Below are 9,802 nucleotides of genomic sequence, written 5' to 3'. Positions count from 1 at the left end.
CATTCCCTTTCCATTTGTAAATATGAGTCATATAAAGCAACCCGTAAAACCCATGGTACTGTTTTAAACCAGCTCTTTCGGGATGACCGCACGTTTGTGGAGAAAAACCGCGAACACGTCAAAGTGGTCATTGACATTGTTATGTTCTGTGCAAAACAAGGCATTGCTTTACGTGGCCACAGGGAAAATGAAGAGGCCTTAAATAAGGGCAATTTTTTGGAACTGTTTAGCTTAATTGCCAAGCATGACCCAAACGTGCAAAATCGTCTCCAGGAGATACCAAAAAACGCCAGACTAATGAGTGCAGAAATTCAGAACGAGTTACTTGAATGTGCAGCCTCGCTACTTCTACGAAAGATCAAGTCTGAGTTGCATGAGACACCATACACCTACTACGCAATTATGGCGGATGAATGCAAGGACATTTCAAAACGCGAGCTGGTGGCTGTGTGTGTAAGATACGTTCATGCAGGCAAAGTTAAAGAGAGAGCGGTTGGATTCGTTGAAACGGGAGATATGAGTGCTAATGGGATTTCTGCTAAGATTTTGCAAGTCATTGAGCCATTACAGTTGGATCCATCTCTTTGCGTTGGCTTTGGCTTTGATGGGGCTTCTGTTATGTCAGGTAACAAGGGTGGGGTGCACTTGATTCTAAAGCGTACTTTTCCAAATGCCTTGTACGTGCATTGCAACTCGCACAGGCTGAATTTAGTTCTCTGCACCGCAACGAAGGTATCTGGCCATGTCAATACTTTTTTTGATACTGTGAACTCTTTGCACACTTTCATGACTGGTGCGCACAGGCATGCCCGTTTTTTAGAGATCCAGAAGGAGCTTTATCCTCACAGAAGGTGTCTTGAACTTGAACGATCTACAGATACAAGGTGGAGCTCAAAATCTGGCTCCATCGGCAAAGTACTGACGTTATTTGATGTAATTTTAGAAACGCTGGCGGAGTTCTCCGAAACAAGTGGCCAAACGAAACTAGAAGCTGATTCACTCATGCATCAAATTCAGACAAAAAAAATTGTATTTCTGTTGGTGACATTTGGGAAATTATTTGAGACCAGTGATGTTGCTACCAGGGGTTTACAGAGCAGCACAATATCAGTCACCGACTGCCTATCTCTGATAAAAAATCTAAGGGATATGTATGTACAGTTCCGAGAAAATGTGCAAAATGATTTCGACAAAGTTTTAAAGTTGACTGATGAACTGATGGAAAAGAATTCCATTTCCAACTGGGATGTCACCAGCACCAGAGTAAGAAAGCTACCGGCCCGACTGAAAGAGTCTCTGGTTTCATGTAGTTTGGGCAAATCCACAGCCATAAAGGACAATGCTGATCTCAACAAACTATGGATTGATATTTTAGACCGACAAATCACTGAACTGAACAGCCGTTTTCAAGAGGATCAATGCGGATTAATGCGTGCAGCTGCTGCGTGTTTGCCCGGCTCTGATTTTTTTTCAAAAGGCGAGCTACTGAGGATGCCCTGCGAACACTATGGCGTTTCATTTGAAGAAGCCGAACTAAGCATTTTCTTTCAACTTATGTGCAGGAAAATAGACGATGGCCACTCTTTCTCTTCCCTCATGGAGGTTTTGGACACCTGCCCCTCTGATGTCTTCCCAAACATAAATAGACTCTTGAAGATAATGATCACACTGCCAATGACTTCTTGTAGTGTCGAAAGACTTTTCTCAACAGTTGGAAGAGTCAAATCATCTTTGAGATCACACATGACAACTTCGCGTTTAAATAATCTTTCCCTGCTGTCTTTTGAACGGGAACTGGTGGATTCTTTGGACTATGATGACATCATTGACATTTTTAATAATCGCCCCCGTAGACTCCGCCTTGTCATGTAAAAGGTAATCCCCATGGTTTGAATTATAGCCGCTGAGCTATGTTGTATGCTGTTATGCTGCTGAAACAGTTAAGTAAAAATGCTGTGATTTTGTGCTGTATATATTTGCTTTTAAATCTTTCCCTGCTGTTTTTCGAACGTAAATTGGTGGATTTTCTGGACTGAGTATGATGACATCATTGACACTTTTAATAATCGCCCTCGTAGACTCATGTAAAAGGTAATAATCACCGAGCTATGTTGTGGGCTGTTATGTCTGTTCTGCTGAAACGGTGAAGTAAATATGCTGTTTTAAATGTGTACAGGTGTTAAGCTGTTTTATTTATAGGTGTTAAGCTATATATATATATATATATATATATATATATAAAATGGGTTGCCCCCTCATTTTAAGATGGGACCCCCCAAAAATCTAATTCTGGCTACGCCCCTGCCACAAAGGTCAATCTTGTAGTTAAATTTATATATATTTACTCTTAACTATACCACTCTGATTGTCCTTTGTTTAAATGGCCTCTTATATTAGCTGAAAGTTGCAGTTTTAAATTCTGGCACATTTACTTCTCAAGGGTTCGTGGTGACCATGGTGTAGAAAATGTTGATGTGGCCCGCCTCATGTTCTCCATCCGGGGATCCGGGAGAAACAGCTTCATTGCAGGGAAAAGTGTACATAATCAGAGGTAACCATGAATATATGTTTATATGTATATATAAACGGTAAAATGTTTACATATGCTTTATTTTTTTAATACTGTATGTTCCACAACTTATTATGTTCTGTTAAACCTTGCTAGTACCAAACCAAGGCCAGGATTAGAATCCTCTTTCACCTCAATTGCCTAACATGAGTACAGTATTTACTTTGCACTTACTGATAAAAAAAGGCCTATTATATTGCATTAACTAGTTTTTGATTTGTTGTAATAGTCCTTTTTTTATTTGCATGCTACAATTATTATTCAGTTGGAATAACTTGTTTCTGGACAGGAATATTTTAAATGCTGAAATAAATGTATGTGTTTTTAACAGAATTGAACGTCTCTGGCGAGATGTGTTCACAGCGGTCACATGCCACTTCTACAATGTGCTGCACCAGCTGGAAGGGGATGGTCTACTTGACCTGTCCAGTAGTATTCATCTATTCTGCTGCCATTATGTTTTTATTCCCCGCTTGCAAGCCCAGCTTGATGGATTCAGAGATGGCTGGGACAATCACCCCCTTTCAACTGAGAGAAATCTCACTCCTAATCAACTGTGGCACATGGGTCTACATGTTTGTTAATTATACTTATTACATGGCTTGGTTGAATTCCAATGTAGAATGCGGTCTGTTATTTCTTGATATCAGACCGCTGCAAAATATAACACACCGTTGCCATGAAAAACAGAGCGTTGCTATGGACGCGGAACGGACTATTTTCTTTAGCGGAAGCAATACAGTCGTTTCTAAATCAATAAACTCCTTTTTAAATCAATATTTTTTGTCAAATTATTTATTTATTTTGTAGGTAACCATGTAATAAGCAGGATAATGTATGGCGAGGCAGTTGTTATAGCGAATAACAACCCCTTCAGGCTCCGCTTCGCGTCGGAGTCCCGATCAGCCTGTCGGGGTTATTCGCTATAAAAACCGCCTCGCCATACATTATCCCTTACTCAAGCATGCATGCATTTGTGGCAGATGAAGTAATGACAACTTGTGTTACAGGATTTGCAGATCCCTTTGGTTGACTGGGAAAGTAGTGGTCTTATACCCTGTGATCCCAACTGTGGTGTCCATGTCCCTGAGAGTGACTGCCATTTGAGACCAGATGACCTAGCTGGACTTAGTGCTGCTGTGGACCCAATAGGACCCTCAACATGCATGGGAGTAGATAAATATTTAGCTGCGCTGGAGTATATGCACAGCATTGGCTATGTGTAGGGTCATCGGTATGAACTTTAATTCCCTATGAAAATCAAATAGACACAACTTCTTCTTCTTCTTTTTTTTTTATCAAGTTCATTGTAAATACATTTGTACAACTGTACACAACTCCTAAACCATTTCAATAAAAGCCAACATTTCAACATCTTGAAACATTGAAAAACTGATCAATGCTTAACAATGGTAAGATTCTTCATTTATAAAGCTAAAATTGTATGGAAAACAATGAAATGAGGTAACTTGTGAATTCAGAAAATTCCACTTTCTACAATAATCCAAACCCACTGTCATTTGTGGCAATGCAGTTCTCTAAATGAACACTAAATTCGCTGTAACTCTTGTAGTAACCTGGCAAGCGAAGCATGCGGTAGCATGTGGATGAAGTGGGATATTCCGCTCTAACCACCTCCACTTTCATGTTAGCCATGGGTATCACCCATCCAACCCAAAACTTGACGAGCTGTTTCAGCTGCTCTTGGGACACTGAAAATAAAAAGAGCCAAAGCACAAGAAAACAAGAGTCTCTAACCCTACATGTTGCAGTAAAAAAACGATTTGGCTAATTTGCAAGCATGTTAAGGTTAATTAAGGTTAATAGTGTACATGTTTTTCCTATGATGTCTGACATGTTTGTATAATTGAGTAAATACACTTTGTTGATGTGACTTCACAAGTAGGACAAAACAAGTGCTCAGCATGGCAGAGGGACAGATCTTAAAATTATTTTATTTCCTCATGCGTTGTACACAAACAGGCAATGCACCTTCTCAATAGGTGTCTATAAACCACCGCCAATAAGAAATATTCAAAATCAAAATGCAGAGATTTTTTTAATGAACATAATAACTTAAGTTCATTTACAAGGCACCTTTACAAAATCCTAATATTAAAGGAAATTGTGTGTGTGTGTGGGATGAGTGGGTTGGGTGGGGGTAGTTGTTTAACACTAAAAGTGGAAAGCACTAGATGGGACATTACATAGGAAAAAGAATATCAGAAAAAAAAGAGAAACACAAGAACTACAACTGACTTCGAGCCTTTACACATAATTGCACTTAATATTACCAGTTTGACTTTATTTCTGTCATACATCTACAAAAGTTCTTGAGATTCAACAGAAGTTTAGACTTTAATGTTTTATGGAATTGTTCGTGTCAAGTCACCATTATGCGCAATAATGTGTAATGGCTCGAAGTCAGTTGGTGTTTCTCTTTTTTCTGTTCTTGTCTTTTCTCTTTCCTTCAATGATTCTGCTTATTAACATTAGGTGTCACCACTAATGGCCAATCATCACTTAATTAATCACTTAATTATCTCATTAACTTCAACACTGCTTCAGTGTTAATTTTAACACCCTGTAGTGTGGACACATATGTACACTGAGGAGTGTTAATTTAACACTGGGGATTTTGCTGTGTATGCAATTTACCTGTTTTCATAAACTGACGCAAGTACCCCATAATTCTGCATTTGATGTCAATTGAGTACCCACTGTCATCTCCATCATCCTCCAACCCTCCTTCATCAGGCCATTTGATGTGGTCTAGAATAACCTAAGAACACAAGATGATTATGACAACTATACAAATTTTATCATCACTTGCAGGTTTCATTCTTTTGTGGCTTAGTATGTGTTGTGTCCCATTTATTTGCGTTTCTAATTGCTCCAATAACAACAACAAATATTCCTTGATACTAAGATACATACCACAGTTACAAAAATTGTCAGATGGCACTTTTTCCGATTAAAATTACTGTTGGACAAAAAAGTGGAATACCTCAGCACTGCATTCAGCCATTGACTGACGTGGAAAAACCGATGACACTGTGTCAGGTCGAGATTCCAAAAGTGGCAAAATCAATGACTCCCTCAATCCCTGCTTAAACTGCTTCAGCTGGCGTGCGTTTCGTCCAAGAACCTCAAAATATCAGAAGGATAAAATATTATTTTTCCTGCCAAGACATTTTTTCCCTTGTACTATGCTTAACTATGTTATTTTGTTTCAAAGTATTCTGCTACATACAGTAGTCACATACAGATTAAATAATTACAGTCTGTTGTTGCTGTATGGAGCTGGAGAGAGTGTTTCATAAATTTACTCATAAATTACTGCACTGGAGATGCTGGTAAAGGGTTAGAGACACCATTAAGCCCTTTTCAGTTGCATACAAACTACGAGAAAAAGTCCAATTACCACTAGGTCTGGAAAAGTAACCAGGAATGTACATTCAAAAAAAGAACAAAGCATGTCTGAAATATGAAAATGTCCAGTTAGATGGGACAAATACTTTACACACCCAAATGACCCAATCCTTCATATTTTTTTTAATGCTGGAACTTTGGACTGCATGTTGAAGCAGATTGTGAAGAAGCCAAGTCCTGTTGGTTTCTGTTAATACAGGGAGATCCCATGCCAGTGCCAACTCGTTTACAGCTGTCCTCTGATCCTCAGTGAGTCCACAGCATTGGTTCTTGGATGCTTCATCTTCAAAAAGCTTTCAAATCAATATGAGACCCATCACAATTACATATCAACTGTATATACCACTTAATACAGAGCAGTCTAAATTATTATGATCATATAGGGATTGTCAAAGGTTTTTTTTTTTTTTTTTTTTTTTTCATCTACTGAATTTTTCGTCAACGATACCAGGGACACCGAAACACCGGGGAACATGAAATTTGGTGGGCATGTAGCCCCACTAGACTTTTACGGAAAAATTTCGTTTGGTCCCTGGGGGCCACTTCCCCCCCCGCGCTGGGCCCCCCCCAACCCAAAAAATGCAGTTTTTCTTAAATAACTACCTGAACCGTGGCACCGAGGATGAAGAAATTTTTATGGTATGTTGGTCTTAAGGGCCCACATCAACCTAGCCCATAATCACTCATTTGTGATTTGCGCCCCTCCCATAAAAAATGAAAATGCAATATTATTCTGCTTTAATCGCCCCTATCTTCAGTTGAGATGTTCAGAACTGCACCATATTTCATGTGTATGAACTGTGTTCGAATTATGAACCTTTTAAAACATTTACCCACTTTACAGTGTCCCAGAGTAAGTGATCAATCATCTGATGCCTGATGTTTGGCTAGTTGTGTTTAATATTAGTTTATATGAAAAAGTCTAGGCTTGATTCCGTATGTGGTGCTTACATTTGTAATTTGTTGCAGTTGTAACCAAGTCCAGGGTTCCTACAAATTCCTACAAAAATCAAAAAAACATTTTTTATCATTCTGATGTACTTGTCCAGACCAGGAAATTACTCAAATTCCATACTTTTTCAAACTTTGTTTTCCATACTTTTGCATAGGAACCCAGTCATACATCTCATGGTATCAAGATTCTATTGAATTGTCTCGTTAATTTTGTTAAGCTAAAACGTGTACTTAGTATAAAATGACATTAAATTCCCACACAGTTCACCTGATATGGATGTACTCTAAAATTAAAGCTGACAATATGCACTTTCACATCTGCATTGTAAAAAAAAATACTGGAGTACAGATATGGATTGCATTGCACTTCTTGGAACATACCGGTCTGATGGTCTCCTTGATGTCTAGATCTGCCACATCTTCAAGTGTGATGGTGGCTGTCTGGGGTGTTCCACCTAACAGCACATGAAGAACTGCAGGGCTAAGACCTGTCAGACGAGGTCCACCATGCAGAAAAGAATAGCCAACCATGATAAACATTTCATTCTGCGCCAAAACTTGTGAGGTGGAAGGGATTAGATGGTCAGGTTGGCCCTCAAAGAGTAAAGTGCCGCATGCATTTCCTACAGGGAAATAAACCAAAGATTTTTACATTTGAAGTTCACAGTTAGATTTTTTTTGACAGTCCCCAGTTTAAAGGTATACAATGAGTGATATAAAGATTCTGTATGTGCAAAAAACTGCATCTGATCTAACATCTTGTCTTTTTTTTTACACTATTATCACCTGTAAACATAAAAACACACAATGTAAAATTTGCTCTGAGGTGAAATTACACCTGTAGTTTAGTTTGATTAGTTTGTTTGGTCATTTGAACCACACCAGAGTTTGTTTGGAAGTGGACTGAGACCCATCTTTTCAGCGGGCTCAGTCTGCTTTTTTGATGCACACCAGGGTTCAGGTGGCAGCATTCACACTTATTGAAATGAACTGCACTAACAGAGCAATTGAACCAAACATGCCAAGTGAGAACACCCTTAGGGACATGTAAACGAACCAAGACCAGGAAGATGAGACCCTAAAAAGGACAGAATGCTTACTCATATAATTTTTTTTTCGCCATTGTCGCAAGTTTGCCCATCACAGTTCGGTACAGGCATCAGAACCGCGTCTCCATGCAGCAGATCTGTGTTTGTGTGTGTGAGGAATTAATGGGGGTTTTTTTGGGTCCAGACCAAACATACCAAGCGAACCGAGCTACAAGTGTGAACACACCCTAAAAGAAACCTTTAAGAACTTAATTTAGCTAAATTATTATTTTATCTTTATACCAGATTTGTCCAGTAAACTTACCAAAATCAACAGTAAAACCATGTTGCAACTTGTGCATTACCATACTTAAAAAGTGTCGATTCATACCATCCCCAATAGCCAAATCTCCTGAAAATACAAGAAATTACACAAAGTCAAAGGAGTGCACTAATATACTGTACAAAAATGTAAAGATAATTTTCTCCAATATTCTCCCCCATTATATGAAAATATGAAATTTATGCAGTATATGCTCAATTTATTTTAGAATATGATCTCAAGAAAGAGAAAAAAGCAAGAAAGCAGTGAGTAGACAATCAATGCTCTTATACATGTAATTAAATCAATAAGATGTACATCACATGTACAGCTTACTGTCTGTTAAGTTACAGTACCCTGTAATTTAGCTTGGAATGGTCTTGCCCAATCAATGTAGGGAGCCTTGTAGAAGTTGAGGATTGTTCCCTCTTGCTCCTCTACATCTTCTCCGATGTCTAGTTTAATTTTCAGGGTTGGCTCGTCTTCTTTTTTTTGCAGCCACTGTCTTCTGTAGTGGTCTGCTGCCAGTTCTGGACTGACAATGCCTTTCCAAGCTGGAAATGAAAACAGAAAAGTTGTTTAAAGCCACAGTACCAAGCTGTCTGAATCAACATGGTCTGCAACTCAATTGAGTCAATAAAGTCTCCATGAGATAATGTACTGTAAACCACACAGGCTCATACACTTAAATGGTTAGTTCACCCCCCAAAAAATATTTTCTGTCATTAATTCCTCTCCCTCATGTCGTTCCAAACTCGTAAACCTTTGTTCATCTTCGGAACACAAATAAAGATATTTTTATGAAATCCGAGAGGTTTCTGAACCAGCCGTAGGCAGCAACATCATTGCAACATTCAAGGCCCAGAAAGGCAGTTAATATATGGTTAAAATAGTCATGTGACTCCAGTGGTTCAACCTTAATATTATGAAGCGACGAGAAAACGTTTTGTGGGCAAAAGACAAACAAAAATAACAACTTTATTCAACAATCTCTTCTCTCTTGTCCTAAGCTGTTCAGATAGTGAAAACAGTCCCGTGTTCTATGTCAGAATTCTGGCTCATTATTGGCCAAGCTCCTGCATCAGCATCACACACATGTGTCGTGGTGATCACGTGACCAGCCTTGGCCAATAATGAGCCAGCGTTCTGACGTAGAACCTGAAGCGCTGGACTGTGTTTACTAGGTGAACAGCATAAGAGAATGAAGCTGAAGAGAAGAGATTGTTGAATAAAGTCGATATTTTTTTTATTTTTTTTTTGCACACAACATATTCTCGTCGCTTTATTACATTAAGGTCGAGCCACTGGAGTCACATGGAGTATATTAACCATGTCTTATATATCGTATATTACTGCCTTTCTGGGCCTTGAAAGTTTCAATGGCTGGTCCAGAAAGCTCAGATTTCATCAAAAATATCTTCATTTGTGTTCTGAAGATGAACAAAGGTCTTACGGGTTTGGAACATCATGAGGGAGAGGAATTAATGACAGAGTTCA

The 9,802-nt window shown here is 38.8% G+C and overlaps 1 protein-coding gene across 1 annotated transcript; it reads right to left on the bottom strand.

The window, feature by feature from the left end:
- Positions 1–3,915: 3,915 nt before the first annotated feature.
- On the bottom strand, positions 3,916–6,247 carry LOC309497052 (uncharacterized protein). Its single transcript, XM_082167313.1, has 4 exons — positions 6,145–6,247; positions 5,577–5,717; positions 5,228–5,351; positions 3,916–4,281 (listed from the first exon to the last, which is right to left on the bottom strand). The coding sequence occupies exons 2-4, from the start codon at positions 5,595–5,597 to the stop codon at positions 4,064–4,066; spliced, it is 363 nt and encodes a 120-aa protein (XP_082023439.1). The 5' UTR covers positions 5,598–5,717; positions 6,145–6,247; the 3' UTR covers positions 3,916–4,063.
- Between the last annotated feature and the right edge of the window lie 3,555 nt (positions 6,248–9,802).

Source organism: Leuciscus leuciscus (assembly GCF_965113295.1).
Source record: "Leuciscus leuciscus genome assembly, chromosome: 4".
Lineage (NCBI taxonomy): Eukaryota > Metazoa > Chordata > Actinopteri > Cypriniformes > Leuciscidae > Leuciscus > Leuciscus leuciscus.
This window is presented reverse-complemented; position numbering and strand designations above follow the sequence as displayed.